This window comes from Neofelis nebulosa, chromosome 7 (genome assembly GCF_028018385.1).
Source record: "Neofelis nebulosa isolate mNeoNeb1 chromosome 7, mNeoNeb1.pri, whole genome shotgun sequence".
Taxonomy (NCBI): Eukaryota; Metazoa; Chordata; class Mammalia; order Carnivora; family Felidae; genus Neofelis; species Neofelis nebulosa.
In genome coordinates this window covers 132574175-132596178 of record NC_080788.1, presented here as the reverse complement: position 1 = coordinate 132596178, position 22004 = coordinate 132574175, and the positions used below count along the sequence as shown (strand labels likewise).

At 41.8% G+C, this 22004-nt stretch overlaps 1 protein-coding gene across 1 annotated transcript in view; it reads left to right on the top strand.

The window, feature by feature from the left end:
* The window catches only part of GALC (galactosylceramidase), a 151405-nt gene extending 129837 nt beyond the window's left edge, over positions 1-21568 (top strand). Inside the window, exon 17 of the mRNA XM_058739928.1 lies at positions 20504-21568. Within this exon, the coding sequence (XP_058595911.1) occupies positions 20504-20650 (147 nt within the window). The 3' untranslated portion in view covers positions 20651-21568. The remainder of the gene's footprint in view (positions 1-20503) is intronic.
* The last annotated feature ends 436 nt before the right edge of the window (positions 21569-22004 follow it).

Here is a 22004-nt window from a genome sequence, read left to right as displayed (position 1 = left end):
GCTCATGGCCAGGGATAAATGAGAAAGAGCCATGATGACACAGGATGGTCTATGGGCCAAAAGTCACTAGGGTACAGCTTTTGGATATGTTCAGATTTTAAAACAGCAGATTTATAGCCCTAATTATTTACTTTGAATTCATTTGTGTTCCTAGAGCCCGCAGCATCTGGGTGGCACCGACTGGCAGTGGGGCACATTGGCTTGAATGTATTTGTGGTGTAGATTATTTGCCTGCGGGGCTGAGTAATGAAAAAATTCCAGAAATGGAGGCGCAGGGTGGATCTGAAGGAGCCCATGAAACCCTGAGGTTTTTTGCCCACATGCAGTGACACATGCTCGTTGACCCAGAAGGGCATGTCTAACCCCAGCTTACTGGGGTAGCTCAGAGTCAGTGGAGACACATAGCTGCTTCATAAAAGCTGCCAGATGAGGAAAAAAGGAATTGCTTTTTAAACGACTTGATATATTTGCTGAGATCACAGAAGTTCAGGCCAGCAACAGATGTATTCACCTATCTTTTTAAAAAGAGGGATGATCCCTGAGATCACCTCTAGGAAGTTTAAGTGCATGGAGAAAAATACCCAACACATCTAAGAAGTAATGGAATCATGAGTGAATAAGCAGCTTGGTGTTGCCACAAATAAATCATCCAGAATGGGTCTGAAAGCTATTTAAAATTCACAGTGGAGGGGAACAAAGTCACTGCAATACATCTTGATTTTAGTAAGGCATTGGATGCCACGTCACAAAATTTTGCTCATGAAATTAATTGACACTGGTGTGGATACGAACACTGTCATAGCGATTGATAATTTTTAGGGGGTCTGTAAACAAGGCAGGGTGATGAATAATAGTGTGACATCCAGCCAGAGGTAGTTGATTAGTAGGGGTGCCAAAGAGATTGGTGTTAAGCCTGATCATATGCAACATTGTTATTAATGGTTTCAAAGGGAAAGTAAAGAGAATGTTAATGAAATTTGCAAATTATACAAACCGGGGTGGTGCTGGAATAAATCCAATAAGAATGATGGATAGAATTTATTCCAAGAGATATAGACAGGTTCAATATATGGGTAATAAACAGCAAAATGAGATTCATTTTCAAAAAATGCAAACTAGGATAGATCAGGGGAAAAAATAAAAGAAAAAAATGATTCCTATAAGGGCACTAAGAATTTACTTAATTTGCAAGATGCTTCAGGGTCCTTTTTAGCGGGGCACCAACCTACCTCCCTACCTCTCTGTCTGAGTCATCTTTTCCTTTGTTGCCATCCCCTTGCACCTTGCTTCGCAATCCCCTTGAATGGTCTGTGCTCTTTGATACCTCTATGCTTTTGCAAATACTGTTCCTTTTGAGCAAATGCCTTTTCCTTTTATTTCTGTGTGTAAAATCTGATGCGGTCTTCAGGTCTCTTACTCATCGTTCATCTTCTTTGTAGTATGGTTCTCTATGCCCCCGAGAACCACTTTGTCCGCTCAATGGCCATCTTGCTTGGTAAACGCTTTTATTGGGACTCTTGCCTTACCGCATTGTGACCACGGAGAGGGAGGAAGGGCAGTGGCTAAGCACATGGTCTTCAGGGTCAGAGCCAGGAACCCAGCCTAAGTGCCACATCAACCACTTATGGGCTGTGTGACCTTATTTGAGTTCCATAGGCCTTTCCAAGCCTCTGTTGTTCGGGCTATAAAGTGGGCATTGTCTTAATCAGTTTGGACTGCTATAACGGAATATCATAGACTGGGGCCTTTAACAACAGACACTTATTCCTCACAGTTCTGGAGGCTGGATTCTGAGATCAGGATGCCAGCATGATTGCATTCTTCATGGAGAGAAAGAAAGCGAGATCTTGTCTTCTCTTTCTTTTTATGTTTTTTATGAAAAAAATTTTTTTAAATGTTTATTTATTTGAGAGGGAGAGAGAGAGAGAGAGAGAGCAGGGGAGGGGCAGAGAGAGAGGGAGACACGGAACTCAAAGCAGGCTCCGGGCTCCAGGCTCCGCACTGTCAGCACAGAACCTGATGCAGGGCTGGAATTTATAAATTGTGAGATCAAGACCTGAGCCGAAGTTGGATGCTTAACCAACTGAGCCACCCAGGCACCCCTTGTCTTCTCTTTCTATAAGAACATTAAACTCATCATGAAGGCCTCATCCTCATGATCAAATCTAACCTTAATTACTTCCCCAGAGCTCCACCCCAAATACCTTCACATTGCGAGGGTTTCAACATATGACTTTTGGAGGGAGGGACACAAACATTTGGTCCATAGCAGGCATTTTGCAAGGATTTAATGACATATATATAAAAGAGTCTGGCCAGTTCATAAGCTAGTTTTCACTGGCAAGTATGATTGTTCTTAGTAATAATGTTTGCTTAAGCCTTAAAAAAAATTTTTTTTTGAGAGAAAGAGATCAGAAATGGGGAAGGGGCAGACAGAGAGGGAGACAGAATCTGAAACAGGCTCTGTGCTGTCAGCACAAAGCCCAATGTGGACCTTGAACCCATGGACCGTGAGATCATGATCTGAGCAGAAGTCAGATGCTCAATCGACTGAGCCACCCAGGCACCCCGCCCTTTGGTTTTTTAAATCCATGAACTCTTTGAGGTCAGGAAAATTATTCTTATTCTTTATACTCTTCCTAGTCCTTCATACAGTACCTGGTACCTTGCAGGGCTTTGAACCAGTGGGCCACACATTGGCATGAGTTCTTTCTGAAGCTATTGGAGCTGTTCCTTTTGCTATCTGTATTTTGGGTTTAGTAGAGAAATGGAGGAATTAGATAATTAAGCCCCTTCCCAGTTCTTTTTACAGGTGTTTCCAGGAAAAGCACTGACATTTCACCTGTGAGTTAGGTACTGTTTCAAACATCCGGTAGAGATTTCCCAGCTTCTTTCTAGTGGGATCATGTCTGAAGGAGTAGATCAAGTGTGGGCCAGATGGAACTAGTGGATGGGCTGGGGAACAAAAGCCACGTTAATGGTCAAATAGATAGTCTGGGAAGCAATGGGGGTGAGGTAAAGGCATTGGGAAGAAGGAAATACTGCCGTTATCTGATATGTGGGGCCTCTCAAGGTGGGAGCATGACCTTGAAACTTCATAAGTCTTGAAATTAACAGTTTTGACAACAAAGAAAAAGAGTAACATGATGCCAACATGCCTTCTGACTGGTAGAATCCCTCTGGCTTTGGATTAGTCATTTTGGGTGAAATTCATGGTCCTTACATGCATCGCATTACTGAAAATATAGATATGAGATCCCAGGTAGGTTGCAGCCAGCCACTTCCTGAGATAACAGTGTGCATTGTTTGACATAAAGATATGCTAGAAACTACCCCAGCTTGCCCATATTTGCTCATCAATTCCAGCCACTGTCCCCACACATTTGCTAGAAATCTGGTATTAGTTAGTCCTTGCTGAGTAACAAACAGCTCAGCTAATGCTGTGTGATAAACACAGGTTTCAGTAGGTCAGCTGCAGTTTTCCCGATCCAGTTTAAATTTGGCTGGGCCAGGCTGGACTCCAGCCAGGCTCATATCTACTCACGTGGACTCTTCGGGTATGCTCTTCTCATGGGAGATGACAGGACCATTGGAAATTGAATCAAACCACACGATTCCATTGAAAGCCTCTCTCAGCTAAGGAACATCAAAGAGACAGAGAAGTATACATAGCTTACACCACTGGGGGATACTGTAGTTACATAACAACATCGATGTGTAATTCTATAAAATAGAAGAGAATGAAGAATCGGAAACAATAATGCAAGAAATACAATCACCACCCCACTTCTCATCTGTTGTTCATGCTCAATTAACTGGTGATAAAGTTTCCCATCCAATTCTTATCCTCTACCAGCCACAACCACCAACTCCAATCTAACCTCTGGATGTGACTCTATTTTTGAACCTTTCTTTAATGACACCATCCTCCAGCTACGATGGCACTGGCCTCATGGACTGTCTGTGTCTTCACGGAAGGCACTTGGAACCCAAGGACCCCTCTTCAACTGCCCTTGCCACCCCTATCTTGGAGAGTCTCTGGGTTCAGATGGTAGGGCTAGAAAGAAGCTGTAATTTCTCGTTAGCTCTGGTGAACTACCACTCCCCCAATTGACACTGAAGAACGAGGTACATATTTTACAATGTTTTTAAAAATGTTCATTTATTTGAGAGAGAGAGAGAGAGAGAGAGAGAGAGAGAGAGATATGGAGAGAGTGAGTGAGAATGGGGGAGAGGCAGAGAGAGATGATCCCAAGCAGGCTCCACACTGTCGGCTCAGAGCCCAACATGGGGCTCTATCTCACAACTGTGAGATCATGACCTGAGCTGAAATCAAGAGTTGGACGCTTAACCAACTGAGCTACCCAGGTGCCCCAGAAGGTGCATATTTTAATCAGAGTTTCCTGGACTATCTTTCAGCACAACCTGGCATTACTTAAATAGCTCTTTCTGGTTAAGTCAGGCTGATTTCAAGGAAATGTTCTCAAACTTGACTTTGGATTCAACATCGAGTACAGATTGAAGAAGAGGAATCAGTATTTCAGAGGAATAGAATGGTATTTAGAAATAGGAGTTCAGAAGACTTTCTAAGTTTTTAACTTACTCCAAGTTCAAAGGTTTAGCCTCTACTAGTTGGGAGGCCAAAAAATAGAGGCTGGCACTCAGTTGGTGGGCAGGAAAATCTATCTGTTTTGATCTAGGACCCAGGGAGTTCAGTGATCCCTGAGAATTTCTCTAAACTCATTATGTTCTTTTCTCCCCTTCACCCTTTGTGGTCATGCTCCACTGACCTCTGCTTGTCCTCAGACCCACCAAACATCCACGCCTCAAGACGTTTGCAGGTGCAGTTAGTTACCTCTGTCTTGAATATCCTTCCCTGACTTGACTGGGCTAGTTCCTTTGCCATCTTGTTTCCTCCACTTACAGGCTCCCTTCTCAGAGAAGCGTTTCTGGTTTACCTGTGTTATATAGTTTTTCTAATTGCTCCTCACATGCACTTCCCACCCTTCTCCACTCTGTTCCGTGTTCTGGGAGACAACACCAGGCTTCCTCCTGGGATCAAAAGTCAGGGGTTGAGAGAGGTTCAGGGTCCTTATTCCTTGAGGTCTCTCTCTGATGAGTCCCATGGGTGCTCTGTCATCTCTATCAGAAGCCACGGTCAACAGGATCTTTTCTGCAACTTCAGAAATCTTCCTTCCCCTGCTCTGTTGGGTTGGTAAGGGTAGATTGCTGGTTTTCCTCTCGCCTGCCCTGCCAAAGAATTTCACCACTCCTGCTACTCTTTTCAACCTTCCTCACGCTTTTTAAGCAAGTAGTCTTTCTCTAAACTTTCCTCAATTGCTCTGATTATGTTTTCCATCTGCTATAGTACTCTATCCAAATACCTCCTTGCCCCCATTTTTTCCATTCCTTTCTTTCACACCTTATCTTCCCCTTTATGAACTTTTATGTAGTGTTAAGTTTTATTTGTTTACTTGATTAATACATGTGTCTCCTCCTGATGGTGAGTTCCATGGAGATAGGGACAGGGCTTTATTCATCAGTATATAGTCACCACCTGGTACTTTGTATCTGGCTCAAAAATGTATTTGTTGAGTGGGCAAACAAACAAACAATGAATGGATAACAAGACACTAATCAGGTTGCCAGAGAAGAAGTGTTATTAATTGAGCAATTACTATTTGGCAGGTACTATGCTGTGTGCTGTCCACACATTACCTCTTTCACAGCACCCTGTGGATAGCTGAGACGAATGTCAGTGTTATAGAAACGAGGAGACTGGACTTCTGGGAGGTGATGTGGCTTTCCAGGGGACACATAGCTAGTAAGTCGTGGCTCCAGGATTCAAACCCAGTTCTGTCTGACTCCAGGTGCTATGGATTTAATCACTGCACTGAACTGGCTGGGCACTCGCAAGTCGTGTGGGTTCCAGTAGCCAACCCCAATCTTCTGTTTGGCTCCAGTGGAGAATGTAACCAGTAGCTGGATCAAAACTCCTGGTCCCCCCAGGGCTGCCAAATGGACTGTTCAAGCACATTCCGACTGTGCAGCTGATAGAATCCCCCATCATTTATTTCTCTCTTGTCAGTGAATAATAGAACCTGGCTTACGGAGGTCATGGGTAGTTCTCACCTAGTAGATTCTGTCTCCTGTCTATTCTGTGTGTACCAAGGATGTATTTAATGATTTGCTCTTATGTATGTAGAACATGTGAAAAGAGGTTAATTCCATACCAAACAGAACACCTGTCAAGAAATTAGGGCCTTAGTTTTATAAATCCCCAGCCTCTCTTTGATTATTGCTGTAACTCATGCAGACAGCAGATAATCTCTAAATTATACAGAGCTTCATGATTAAAATATTTTGCCCCTTTTTAATAGTTTGAGAAGAAAGAAGATGTGGCTTTGGAGGCGTGGTGTCAAATTAAGCAGTAATAGAGCCGCAGAGGAACATAATAAATATGCATAAAGACACTAAAAAAAGCATTTCTAATAGGTCCATACCATAGGAATTTGCTATGTGTGAAATTGAAAGACTTCCTAGGGAAAATCCTTGGCCCATTTGCTTTTAAATTCACTTTTTATGCCCTTTTGTTAAAAAAAAAAGTTTTAAGCTCCATTATTCCCTTGCAGAGGAACCTGATCAAAGGAACATTCTTGGAGCTCTAGAAAACCTTTGCTGAGGGCAGGTACCCACCAAGCCCCCTGCTGGCCCACAGTTAGGGTGGAAGACATCGTTGCTCTGGTTTTACCTCTAAAGACCAAGGCTATCACCCCAGGTATAATCAATCAATGAGAAGAGCTCAGAAATAGTTATCGAGGCCATCCGGGCTAGGCTTAGCAGGAGAGAGAACTGAAAGATAGCAACAGGCCTGGGAGAGCTCATAATTCAGCCGGGGACACTGGATGTCCATCTGTTGTGAGGCGACGTCCCAGAGATTTGTTCAAGGAGCAAAATCTGGGGAGTCCAAGACTGACAGCAGACTGCCAATGGGGATGACTTTTCAGAGCAGGTGGGTCTTACACCTGGCTGTCAGAGATGATCTGGAGTGTCAGGAAGGAAGGCAAGGGCTCTTCAAGTGGAGCATGTCGCCCTTAGAAGTTTGGAAATGGATCTGCTGTGAATAAAGCTTCTTGCTGTGGTGAGGCCAGCACAGGGGCTATGAAAGGGTGTTTTCAGAGCTGGTCGAAATCCTGATGCCACTTTAGCTGTTTCTGAGATGCATGTCTTTGGTTTTGCCTGCAAATCTCAATTTTCATCTTCCTAAGATATCTGGATGGGAGAATGTTGAAAAAGACAGTGGAGACTGAAAAAAAGAATTTTACTCTTCAGGATATTCTGTCTGTTCTAAGAAAGCCAGCAAATTTGTGTGTGGTTCAACCTTTTTGCCCAAGATTGATCACAGTAGTGAAATTGCTTCCGTGGAGAGACAAAGCTTCCAGAACTTTTCTGCATGTTATTTAAGTATTTGGTAACTTTATACAATTTCAATAGCTTCATAAGTTGAGGTGGTGTGGTGGATTTATTTAATGTTTTCTCCATCTTAATTCAAACATTAACGTTTTAGAAAAGTGTCTTAGACTACTTAAAGATCTCCAAAAATGTTGTCTGGGTTCTCCTGGTGTCTGGGAATTTGGGCTATATAAAGGGCAACTCTGTAAACAGACTTGACTATCAGATAAATATATCCTCATTTTGTTTGAAATCTTTCATGAAGGAGGTTGATTTTCAGCCTTTGTGAGTCAGATCACATTTTGATAGCAACAAAGAAAACAAATGAGCTAATATGACCCCTGTATTTTTCATCTTGCAAACCATGAGCTGAACTTTTACAGTTAATGTCTTGCTGAAGTTTGCCCATTTTCTTTTTATCCAGAGGCAAAGAAGTGAGAAAATAATGATTTATTGAGCAACTTCTACATGCTCTGTGCTAGGGGGTTTACAAGTGATTTCTTGTGTAGTTCTCAGAATGACAATCAAGGGCAATACTACTTTCATCATCTACAAAATGGCATAATAATAGTGCCTATGTCTCAAAGATGCCATTAGGATATAATGAGATAATGTCTGTACAGTATTTAGCTTAATGTCTTCCTCGTAGCTATAACCATTACTATTATTATTATTATCATTTTAATTTTATTTACCTCACCAATGTTATCCAATCAGTAGGAGCTAGGATAGAAGCATTCTTATAAAAAAGCCAAAAATGATTCGTATCTGTAAGTAAGATGGGGAAAATTAGCTTACCTATTTATTATGTGCAAGAAATAGGCTTATCTTTAAAGGCTTCTTCACAATTCAGTTGGATTTGGGTGAATCCGAATTTAGCACGTGTTTACGCTCAGACCTTGGTTTCTAGTATGATTTTCCAGGAAAAGGATCCAGGGCTCTTTGGAGCAATGGCTGATTCTAGGTCTGGGAAGGAAATTTACAGGACCAGCCGGGGTCATCTTGTAGTGTTAGAAAGTCAGAACATGCTCAAAAACAAAAGCAAAACAAAACAAAACCAAAAATGAATCCCCACCACAATGATGGGAGTATGTCAAGGAGACATAGTAGCCAATAGAAAGAACCTCCAATGGCCCAATCTGGAACAATATGAATAAGAAAATAAAATACTATTGAATTATAACCCAAAGTATAAAATAAATATCCAGTAGTCCGTATTGACATAAATGATTGAATAATTAAATAAATGGAGGAGAAGAAAAAACCTGTACAGAAGATTAATTAAAAGATTAATTAAAAATAATTTATGTAGATTCCTTGTCCTCAAGAATGTGGAGTACAGCTCCCCACTCCTTAAATGCAGTCTGTGCATAGTGACTTCCTTCCAAAGAGCACAATATGGAAATGGGGAAAAAAGAATGATTTTACAGAAAGTAAACTTGACAAAGAGTACCTCCGCCAGGTGGCCAAGGTCAACAACATCGACAGTGATAAGTCACGTTAGTAGGAAAGATGTGAGAAAACTGTCACTTTTCCTCTGTGGTCTTCCTTCCAAATACCTGTAACTCCAGTGTAATCATGAGAAAAACATCAAGCAAACTCCAGCTGGGGACATTCTATGAAATACCTGATCAACACTACTCAAAACTGCCAGGGTCAGCAAAAACCAAGTCTGAGAGACGATTACTGCCAGGAAGAACCTAAAGATACATGATTAAATGTAATGTAGTCTCCTGGATGCTATCCTGGGAAGGTGGAGGAGGAACCTCTTGGGTTCCATAGCTCTTTCCATGTCAGACATTGAGCTGGGTCACCAAACATCTCTTGGTGCTGTCTTGCTAAAACTGGCTGAATCTGGCCTGTGAAGAGCTGGAAAGGGCCAGCTAGTGGGTCTGATCTGTGGTGAGACTCAAGTTCCCAGTAGGAAGGTTATTCTTTTGCTTGAGAGCCTCTTTCCACAAGGGCTCGATTATAGGGAGACAGATCAATAGGGACACCCTTGAGAGGGAAGAGAGGTACTATTAATAGTTACAAGGGGAGAACAAGAGGAAGCCAGGGCTCTCCCAGGCAAACCTGGATGTATGATCAACCTACATATCAAAACATTCACAAGACTGGGAGAAAGTTTTGCCCCAACCATGCTGTTTCTGTGAAGATCCTTTGGATGAGCGAATGGACTCTTTAACCATCCTTTCCCTTTTTTCTCAGAACTCTGCATATATCAATCCCTGCCTATATTTGCCTGACACTTACATGTAAATGATCTTGCATTTGCCCAGGTAGTTCAGTATTGAATATTCTTGTGTTGAATGTGAAAACAAAATGGACATCTCTTGACAACTGATAATTTTCTTATTTCCTAAAGAAGTTTCAAAGAGTAAGCACTTTGAGGATAAAATGGTAAGTGGTTTGATGTGTGGGGATGAAGGAAGTTCAGCAAGCTTAACAGGAGGAAGGAAATGAGTCCAGGAAAGGATGCTGGTTCTCTCTTCTTCTGTGCTGTTCAACTTTCTGGCACTTTTAACTTGTAAGGCACTGGTGTAATTTTCTGCTAATTCACAAAGTTCCTACACAAAGCTTTCTTTATCCAGTTCCACATATTACAACCCAATCAGCCACATTTCAGGGGCTGCAATTGATAATTAGCCATTATCCTTCTACATGTCAACATTGAAGGGAGCTGGGTGCCAAAGATAAGGATAAGCTGAACTGACAGAGTGCTGACAAGCCTCAGAGGTGTGTGGAACGATAACAGCTTTGCCGATTGCCCTCTCCAGTGGTGAGGCATATACCAGGTTGCCGAAAGCAAACTTTAATATGGAAACTCCTTTTATTCCTCATAAAATGCACTAGATTAGAGGAGAGTGAAAATGGTTGTAAAAAGTGAAGTGCCTCCAGGCACTGCTCCTGTGTGAAAGCTCTCTCCCCATAGGTTTGTTATCTTTGACACATCCTGATGGTACCTGACTTGGAAATTAAAGTTGCTGGCAGGCAGGACAGTTTTACTTGAAGCTTTATGTGCCTTAATCAATGGATCATTGAGATATCAGATGACTGCTATCTAGATAGCATCTAATATACTTGTAGAGAGCTTAGGTGGGTCTTGATTTCAATAATTTAGGATTTTAGGTGGCTAAGTTATATATCTCATTTTAGAAGACAGTGCCGTGGTTAATTTTATGTGTCAACTTGACTGGTGCCCAGGCATTTGGTCAAATATTATTCTGGGTGTGTCCGTGAGGGTGTTTCTGAGTGAGATAAACATTTAAGTTGGTAGACTGAGTAAAGCAGATTGCCCTCCCCAGTGTGGGTGAGCCTCATCCAATCAGTTAAAGGCCCGAATAGACCAAAATAACTGACCCTTCCACAAATAAGAGAGCAATCCTCCAGTCTAACTGCCTTTGAGATGGGACATTGGGTTTTTTTTTTTTCCTGCCTTTGGACTTGAATTGAAACATCAGGCCTTCCTGGGTCTCAAGTCTGTGGGCATTCAGCTCAGAATTATATCATTGGCTCTTTTGGGTCTTAAGCTTGCTGTTCGCAGATCATGAGATTTTGTTGGCCTTCATAATAACATGAGCCAATTCCTTATCTGTCTATCTATCATCTATCTATCTATCTATCTATCTATCATCTACCTACCTATCACCTACCTATCCATCTATCTTTCTTATTGCTTCTGTTTCTCTGGAGAACACTGGCTAATACAGATGATGTTAGTTTGCTAAGGCTGCCATAACAAACTACCACAGACCGGGTGGTTTAACCACAGAAATGCATTTTATTACAATTTTGGAAGCTGAAAGTCTGAGATCAAGATGTTGACAGGGTGCCTGAGTGGCTCAGTCAGTTCAGTGTCTGACTTCGGCTCAGGTCATGATTTCATGGTCTGTGAGTTTGAGCCCCACGTCGGGTTCTGTGCTGACAGTTTAGAGCCTGGAGCCTGCTTCGGATTCTGTGTCTCCCTCACTCTCTGCCCTTCCCCCTGCTCATGCTCTGTCTCTCTCTCTTTCAAAAATAAATAAGCGTTAAAAAAATTAAAAAAAATTTTTTTGACAGAGTTGGTTTCTTCGGAAGGCTTGCTCCTTGGCTTGTATGAGGCCACCTACTCCCTCTGTACAGTTCCGTGCCCTTATTTCCTACTCTTACAAAGATACCAGTCATATTGGATTAGGGTCCACACTAAGTGACCTCATTTTAACTTAATCACTTCTTTAAAGACCCTGTCTCCAAATACAGTCACATTCTGAGGCACTGGGGTTTAGGGCTTCAACATATGAATTTGTGAGGAGAGGCGCAATTCAGCCTATAACAAAGACACTTTGTATGGATTCATGAGCTTCAAAGTCAGGCCTTGACGCTTTAAAAGTAAGTACTGGAAATGGCTTACATAGAAAAAAAAAAGAGAGAGATTTTTAATCAGGGGGATTATGAGGCCAAACAACCTTTTCTTTAAAAGTCTGTGCTATTTTCCTTAATGGAAACAGTTGAAAGGATAAGGGTGGTTGAATGACTCTAGAGATACAGCAAGCGAGGAAAGGATATAAAAAAATTGCCTTTAGATTCCTAAATGGTAAGTAGAGAAATTGCAGCAGATTGCTCGAGGGCATCTCAGCTTGGAAGTAAAGGCTTTTAACTGTGTAGCTTCTCTGTGAACTTCCTGTCATAAGATCCTTCTTAAATGGGACACATACATTAACCTCTTGTATTAGTTAGGACTCCTCAACCCAAAGGTGACAGAAAGCAAACTCAGTCTGCTTATGGAAAAAAGGAAATTTATTGGCAGGAATCTGGGTATTTGGGGGAAGATGAGAACAATCAGGCCACAGGAAAGATAAGGAGACCATTAGCCTTAGAAATGACTACAAGCAGGTATTCAAATGACATTAAGGCTTTCTCTTTGTCTCTGAATTTTGCTTCTTTCTGTGATTGGCTTCATTAATGTCTGTCTCTTTCTCCCTTTGCTTCCTTTCTTTCTCCCTCTTTCTCCACCAGATTAGGGAATACCCACCAATAATTCCAAAGCTTTACATCTTTGGGCCTTACCTACCCAGAGAATCATGCATTCTCTTTGAGATCTAATTATACACTCCTGGGAAGGACTCTGGTTGGCTCTGATTGGCTCATACGGTGGCAAGTATCTGCCCCAGACCAATGAACTGTGACCAGCGGGCAGGGTTTTGTTTACAAAATGGCTGCTTTCACAGTGGGGGTGGGAGGGAGGAGGTTACCAGATAAAGGAGAATGGGCAAACAATCCTAGTGTTATCCTCTACACCTTGTGCTCCTAGTTTTTATGCCTTTTAGAAAAATGACCTTTAGATTATTGATGGCTTCATATTGATGGGACTCTTAAAACTTTTGAATGAAAAATTCAAACCATAAACAATTCGATTTCTACAAATTAGGAAACATTCTGGCATAGCTGTGATGGATAGTCAAGACACCTGTAAAGTTTCAAATTTTGCTAAAACCAAACTAAAAAAACCCAAATCAGCAGCAGTAGAGTATCTATTTTTCAAGGAGCTTTCAAAAAAGAAAAATGGAATTAAATATTTGTGGAAACAACATCCGATGTCTGTTAGGGTGACATATGAATAGATGCCCATATGTTTTGTTACCTACTCCAGGACAGGTTTGAAAGTAAAAAGGAGGCACTATTAATAATTATTCGAGGAGACCATGAGAACATAGTCACTCTTGCTTACATTACCCATCTATCTCTTCTTCCAAGTTGTCTACTTTTCCCATTAGAGCCCTTAACATATTAATCATAGTGATTTTAAATCCCCTGTGTAATTCCAATATCGATGTCATATCTGAGTCTGGCTCTGATGCTTGCTTTGTCTCTTCGGACTGTTTTCTGTTTCCTTTTATAGCATGCCACGTAATTTTTGGCTGAAAGCCCAAGGTGTTGGTTAACAGAATCAGAAGTAAATGGGCCTTTAGTGATATTTTATGCCAATTTGAGAAGGCATTGAGTTGTGTTTAATGTTTGCTGTAGATCCAGGCGTCAGAAACCTCAAAGTCCTCTAGTGACCTTGTTTTTATCTCCCTCATTGGCTTTGGGCTTCTCTAAGTACTTCAGAGAGAGTCTATGTCTTACAACTCTTTCGGTTGCAATCCACTCTTTATACTGATCCCTTCTGGTCTGGTGGTCAGGTATATGGGAGGTGAAGCATTTTGTAATCTTTTGGTTAAATCTCAGTTTTTTAGCAGGCTTGTGTCACAGGCCTGTGACCTTCATGAGTGTTTCCCAACCACTCATGACCTCCTCCCCATTCCTGACTAGCTGAAATAGGATGACTGGAGAGAGAAAATGTCTTACCCCCAAGTGGGATACACCTCTGGTAGTCTTTTCTCCTGGCTTTTTCTGTGGAGAGTATTGACAATGGCTATCTTCCCCCTTTTCCTGTCAGAGCTATGAGGGGATCTTTCTTAGATCTTCACCATGAGAATCTAATGGGGCTCCAAGAGTAAAAACCCAACAATGTGTCGGGGCCCCCTGAAGGCTGTGGTCCCTAAGAGTTCCTCACTCTGATGCCAGTGCATCTAGCCTCCAGCAATTTGTAAAAATTACCATTTAAGTGTTTCTATCAGTTTATGGCTCCTGTGGCTCCTGTTGCACGTAAACAGATCCCTGCAGTGGCTCTCTGGATCCACCCATCTCTTTAGATTTTAGGTCGCGGTTTGCCCTGAAACCTCAGTTCTCTGATGGAACCATGACAAGTCATTGATTTTCAGGCTTTTCAGATCTTTATGGTTGTAAAGAGAAGAAGGACAGTTTCCAAGCTCTTTACATGTTAGAGCTAAAACCAGAAGTCCTTGAACCTAGAAGTCTTTATATTCTCATGATAAACTATGTATCTAGTGAGGACAAAGTAAAGACATTTTTTGACATGTGAGGATTCAGGGGTTTTACTACCCAGAGAGATAATAAGAAAAACATATATATTCTGGAAAAGTTACAAAGGAATTCAGACTTCTGTTTCTCAGAAAATGGAGTAGACACACTTTCTACTTTCCCTACTAAGTACAACTAAAAATCTTAGACATTAAATATAAAACAAACATAAGAAGACATTGAAAGCTGAAGAAAAGAAAGCAGGCCAGACTCTTTTTTTTTTTTTTTTTGGCCTTAAATATCTCAGGAATTGAAGAAATTGGCAGCCCAGCAACACAGATGGGAGAAGACAAAAATAAAAGTCATGACCAAAGCCTTCTCTGTCTAGCAGAAGGTCCAGGACGAGGGCAGTCCAGTAAGACAGAAAACTTTTAGACAATAAATAAAGCATGAAACTCTTAGATTTATTTTACATTGATGCACATGTTATAAACCTTGACATTGGCCATATAAAGTTAATGACATGTTGGACTGAGGGGTAAAGGAGACAAAGATTGGGAAGGTGTGAGGAGACACTAAGGCAAATATGGGGGTCCTGTTCCATCACCATCACATATTGTCTAAAGTTAATGGGCCAAGATATTGTGTAAAGCCAATGGTTCAAAGATTCAAAATGCGTAAGTAAGATTTGTGAATATAAATTAGAGAATAAAAAATATGGCAGAAATACAGAAGACACAGTACTAGAGGCAGCGTGAATGAACTCAATCTCTCATTTTCATTGCAGAGAGTCAATATATCATGCTTAAAGTTAGCAAATTAAGAAATACAGTGTATGCACCCACTTAGTATTGTGGAAGTAAGCCCATAAGAATTACACAGGGGCACCTGGGTGGCTCAGTTGGTTAAGTGTCTGACTCTTGATTTCAGTTCAGGTCATGAACTTGTGCGTAGTTTTGGTATGGAGCCCTGTGTCAGGCTCTGCACTGACAGCATGGAGGCTGCTTTGGATTCTCTCTCTCTCTCTCTCTCTCTCTCTCTCTCTTTCTCTCTCTCTCACTCTCTCTCTTCCCCTTCCCCATTTGTGCATGCTCTCTCTCTCCCTCTCTTTCTCTTTTTTTTCTCTCTTTTTCTCAAATAAATAAAAAACCTTAAAAAAAAGAATTATACAAAAGAAGGAGTTATTACCTCTGAGGAATGGAACTCTTGGTTGAAGAGGGGGAAAGAAAACTTAGTTTTTTTTTTTTAAGTTCATTTATTTATTTTTACATAGAGAGAGAGCACATTTGAGCAGGAGAGAGACAGAGAGAGAAGCAGAGAGAAAAGAAGACAGAGAGAATCCCAAGAAGGCTCCACACCATCAGCATGGATCCTGATGTGGGGCTTGAACCCATGAACCATGAGATCATGACCTGAGCTGAAACCAAGAGTCAGACACTCAACCAACTGAGCCATCCAGGCACCTCAGGAAAACTTAGTTTTTAGCTTTTGAGCAGGTCTAGTAATATTTGAATTTGTATTACTACATGGATATATTTCTTTTATATTTATATTTGCTAGTAAGTTATTAAAAACAGAAATGAAAATTTTTACATAAAGACTTCCAAGGTCCGGGAGACATTTATGAATTAAGGCCTAAGTCAAAGTACTTGACCAGCAGGTTTTTGGAGGCAAGTTTATTATAAGTTTGCAGATGCTCTAGCCCTAAAAAAGTGAGAGTAGGGTGTATATTCTGGTTTCAGAGATAACCCGAGGATTTGAAACTCCTCCCATATTCCTCACCATATATATCAATATATGTAGTAGCTAATCAGAGCTTCATATCAGGCTCCCAAGAAATCAGTCTTTTGAAGGCTCATGATTTAAGCCAGAAAACGGATCTGCTGTTAGGAATTGAGATAAGTGTCAGGAAGGTTTGTTGGACTCTAAACCCAGAGAAGGCAAAGGCATGTCTTGTCTAACTGTGGTCAGCTGCAGGGCGCTTAGGTATTTCATGGTCACTCCTAGTAATGATTAGACAAAGAGACACACAAAGAAAGTGTGGAAGTGACATGAATGGGAGGGTAGAAGTTTAGTTTCACCATCTAGTCCTGTGAGAGACCCAGGACACTGACTCTACACTACTTTTGGAGAGAAGACAACTGATGTGTGACATGCATTAAAGTGCTCCCAGCAAAGCTCCATGAACCTGTGTATGGGGCAGGTGCTTGCAGCACAGGGGTGCAGTGGAGGGGTGGAGGTAATGAGGATCCCATCGCAGAACCTTTTTTGAAAAATGAAAGTTTTCCCACTTGGTTGAGCCTTACTGATCTTAAAGACCACTTAAAATTTGCATTAGCAGATGTTTGGAAGTTTTCTGGTGTGTCTGGAACCATGACGAACAAGGAGACATGTACTAACTAACACACATATACATGCACAAATGCAATGTGCACAGAGCCTCATCTTGGGCAATATTGGGGTTCCTGAAGAGACTGTATGTTGACTTTGTCCTTCAAATTCTACAACTCAGAGTCACAAAGAGATCAGAGTCTGTCAGTTGCAGTACTGGACATTGAGAAGTGAACTTGAGGCCCAAAACCAGCCTAACCAGATAAATGACCCCTCCTTATGAGGAAGAGGAGTAAGGGGGTGGGGAGAAGGGCAATGACTTTCCCCCCTGTTCTTCCAAAAGGGAAGACTTTTTCTGTTTTAAGAGCCTATAGGCAGGTGTAGGGGAGGAAAATTTTTCCTAAACCCTATTAGGGTCCCTGCCTGCATCTGAAAATAAAACTGACAAAGACAGATCAACAGGAGAAAAACATTCAAATGTTAATGTATATTTAAACATCCATGGGAGCCCTCACAAGAAAATGAAGATCTGGAGAAGTGACCAGAGCAGGAAGCTTTAATATCCGTTAGACAAAAAACACATATTTGTGCAGAATTGACAAGACAAAGGGATTGGGCTGGGGGTAGTAAATGGTGAAGAAGTAACCAGGAAGGTAAGGGTTAATTTAACCAAGTTTGTACAGATTTCTTGGCCCCAAATTCCCATCTCTGGTGATAAGAATGTCTTCCCTTCTCCTTGTACAGGCCACATACGTTTCCCAGAGGAATTTTATGACTTATTTCAGGGAAGAAGGGCAGCAGATGGTGGGAGAGGTCAGAGCGAAATTCTTGCTTCTGACATTTAAAAAAAAGATGCCTTCAACTTAAGATATTTAATATGCCAAGGTGCTACACATTTTGAAGTAGCAGGTCCTGAACCCTAGCGCAGGAACTTAAGGAGAGAGACTGGGTCTCAGAGCCAGCAGATGGCTGTATGATGTGCTTCAAGCCTACCTATGTCTTGTACATAGCCAATATGTTTGAATCAGCTCTGTTGACTGGTAAAGGATATTCACGTCTTTCCCCACAAAGGCAATTTCTTTTTTTAAGTTTATTTTATTTATTTTGAGAGAGAAAGGGAGAGTGAGCATGCACATGGGCACAAGGGGAAGAGGGATGGGGAGAGAGAGAATCTCAAGCAAGCTCTGTGCTCTCAGCACTGAGCTCAACATGGGGCTCTATCTCCGAACTGTGAGATCATGACATGAGCCAAAATCAAGAGTTGGACGCTTAACCAACTGAACCACCCAGGAGCCCCCAAAGGCAATTCTTAATAAGAGAAAGCTGAATATTTTATTTTATTTTAATTTTTTAAAAGTTTATTTATTTGTTTAGATCAAACAAGCACGAGTAGGGGAGGGGTAGAGAGAGAGGGAGACAGAGGATCCCAAGCAGGTTTTACACTGCCACCACGGAGCCTGATATGGGGCTTGATCCCTTGAACTTTGAAATCATGACCTGAGCCATAATCAAGAGTTAGACGTTTAACCAACTGAGTCACCCAGGTGCCCCAAGAGCTGAATATTTTAAAAATGATAAAGGCTAAGCCAGGATCAGACTTTGGAATGTTTTGCTTTTTCACTCCCAGCTCAAATCAATGAAACCCTAGACAGTTAAAAAACAAGGGTGCCCTCCCATCTTTTTATTTAAAAAAACATTTTTTTTTTAATGTTTATTCATTCTTGAGAGACAGACAAAGCATGAGTTGGGGAGGGGCAGAGAGAAAGAGGGAGACACAGAATCTGAAACAGGCTCCAGGCTCTGATCCGTCAGCACAGAGCCCAGTGCAGGGCTCGAACTCACGAACCGTGAGATCATGGCCTGAGCCCAAGTCTGATGCTTAACTGACTGAGCCACCCAGGCACCCCAGCATTTTTTTATTTTTGAGTTGTTGCCCACCACCACCAAGAAATAGATAGAGCACCTTTATTTTTACATTTTAATCTAGTAAAGAAAATGTAATCAGATAGTAATTGTTTGCTTTATACTACTAGATTTAGAAGGTCAACTCCCCCAAAATGTAGTGTAAAACCATTAATTAAATGTAAAAAAAAGAGATTTCTGTTGGCTTATGTTATCCTATTCAAGCCTTTTCTACCCCTTTAAATATTAATGACTTTTGTTAATGATGGGATGGTTATAAAATAATATGTGTTAGCATTTAGGACAGAAAAAATTATTATTGAGAATAGCAATGGTAAAGAAATTAATCTTAAATATCAACCCTAGTTAGCTGTTAGCAGTTTACTCAAATGGTGCCTTGAGAAGGATTCTGAAGCTGCATATGGGATTGATAAATTGTGCCTGCCAAAGCCAGGAAGGGGCGGTATTAATACTATGTTATTATTGTCATCTCTGTTTTGGGAGAACCCCATGAAACAATTGTATCAGCCATTTCCTGACATTGAATTCCATATCAGTTTCCTCATTTGTAAAATGACAATTAGATTGGATAAGTGGTTTTCAAACTGTGGGATAAAAGTTTCACTGCGATGGGGGTGCATTGTGGAAGCCAAGGGAATTATTACTGGCCTCCTATCCCTCTTTTAGCCACAGCTCATCCATTTTTTATGTTTTCATGTTTTACGTATTGGCTTCCATATCAACATTTGCTTAAACAAGTGTTCTTCATGTAAAGAGGTTAGAAAACTAGTGGATCGCTAATATTTCATCATTTTTTTCTATGATTTATTTTCTCCATGTCCTTCCCCACCCCCCACCCCCAACCCCAGTAGAACTGGGTAAGCCAGAAAAAAAAAAAAAAACTTCTCAGAAATATAGCATATAAGTTGGGTCTTGAAGGATGAGTAGGAGTTCACCATGAAGGGTGCATTGATGTGAATGTGTGGTTATTCCAGGATAATAATATTTCTTTTTTAATTTTAATTCTATTTTATTATATTTGCTTTTTGAGAGATAGAGAGAAAGGGTGAGACAGAAAGAGAGAAAGGGAGAGAGGGAGGGAGAGAGAGAGAGAGAGAGGCAGAGGACAGAAAGAGAATCTTAAGCAGGCTCCATGCTTGGCATGGAGCCTGATGTGGGGCTCAATCCCACGACCCTGGGATCGTGACCTGAGCCAAAATCAAGAGTCAGATGCTTAACCGACTAAGTCAGGTGCCCCAGGATAGTAATATTTCTAAATGATCCATAAATCAAGGACCAAAGAGCAAAGATTAAAATTCAGAGAGAGCTGTGAGTAGCTTCCAGGGTGGCCCTCAGTGGATGGCCACAGTATGGGGCATTTGGGAAAGCCTAGAGTCATTATCAGACAATGACTCAGGCTGTTCTAAGACCAGATGTATAAAAAACACAAATTTATTAAAGTACAGAGGAGATGATTAGTTGTCAAGTCCTGGATTATTCAAAACTCCTTCCCCAAATTCATGAGCCAAACTGGTAATCAGAAGACTATTCAGTGAACCTGAGATAGCTGCTTTTGACGGAAAATTCATCCTGGCCACCGGAAGGTCTGCTGAGCCTCCCTGGAGTACGCGACAGTCCACCTCTCTCACCTGCCCTTTCGGTGCTGGTTAAACCCTCACCAATTATTGCCCTGGACACTCCTGACACATGGAGACTATCCAGTTAGCATCACGATTGCTTTTGAAGGTTTCTGAGCCCCTATAGTGAGATGGCCAGTTTGGTGGGACTGCTGGCAACAGGTGCTGACTTTCCCACCCCTCACTCCAACAAGGGGGGCTTGATCTCTTCATTCAGGAAGCACCTTATTGCTTCTCTGTATATGACTCTCAGTCTTTCATGTTGCCCTCTTCCCCCCCTTTTGTGAAAAATCAAAAGTTGGCTCTGATCAGCTGACATGTTCACTTTCCTCTTTTAGGAGCCTGCGTGCCTCAGTCCCACCTTCTGTGCTGGCAGAACAGAGATTGCATCTGACAGTGGCTGGAGGGTATCGCTGCCCTGCTTGTTCTTGGAATGGCTGAACACTCTTCTCTCTCTCTGGAATGGAACAACGGCTCTAATTTGAGTGGTTAAGCCCATTTAAAGTCAGAGATGCAAACTCTCGCCTTATAAATTTTGATGGGGCCCCCTTTTCAGGGAGCTGTGTGCACCATATGTTCCAAGGTATAATTACACAATTGTGGAGTTTGGGGTGAAAGCAATAACTATAATTTGAAGGGGAATAAGGCAGAGTTTCAGTTTTGGCAAGGGGGCTTCCCTGATTGAAGATGGCAAATGTGGCTGGGCGCGTCTAAAGGGGCTGCTTCCACCAGGAATCATGCTCAACCCCCAATTACCGCGGGATGTGAGTGCAGACATTCGCTGAATCTTGATTTAATTTATTACTCTTGCTATTCCAGGGACTGTGCTGATGCCGTGGATACACAGACACACATTGGCTCCTTTTCTGTTTCCCAGCCTCTAACACTTTGCCAGGCTGCCCCTGGCCAGTCTGGGGTTGAAGTTAAGGCCAACAGGTTGCTAAAGGGTGGGAAAATTCTTACTGACTGTAGTGGGCACATTAATGGCGCCCCAAAGACATCCCCATACGAATCCCTGGAGCCTGTGAATGTGTTATAGCTGGAATTGAGGTTGTTAATCATCTGAGCTTGAAATGGGGGAGATTATTCTGAATTATTTAGGTGGGCTCAATGTAACCACAAGGGTCTTTCTAAGAAGAAAAGAAAGGCAGAAGAGAGACTCCAAGTGATATGACGTGAGGAAAACTGGCCATTGCTGCCTTGGAGGGTAGAAGGGAGTCATGAGCCTGGGAATGTGGGTGGTCTCTAGAAGCTGGAATAGAGCAAAAAACTCTAGACTCTTTCCTAGAGCTTCTAGAAAGGAACATAGGCCTGCTGGCGCCCTGGCTTTAGCCCATTGAGACCAATTTGAGACTTCTGAATTTATAAACTGTGAAACAATAAATCTGTGTTGTTAGAAGTCACCAAGTTTGTGATGATTTTCCTTAACAGCAATAGGGAACTAATACGCTGATGCACTTAACTAATTCTGTGTGAGTTGGCCTCTGCCTTCCTTGGGCTTGGCAGTCAACAGCTGATTCTTCTTATGGGGTTGCTTTCCTATACTTTCTTCCCCCAGAGAATTCCTCCTCCTTTCCACAGACCCCCCACCCTACCCCTCAACGCATACCTTGACTAGCGGTTCCTTACCCGTTTTTCCCTTGATATGGTGAATGCTTGTTCTAGTTGGTTATTCAGGGCTCCTTCCTCGGATCTTAGCATTTCAAATGTCGTTTCATGAGGTCTTCATTATCAGTCACCCTTTTGAGCCCTCTTGCTAGTTCTTTTTTTTTTTTTTTTTAACGTTTATTCATTTTTGAGAGACAGAGTGTGAGCGGGGGAGGAGCAGAGAGCGAGGGA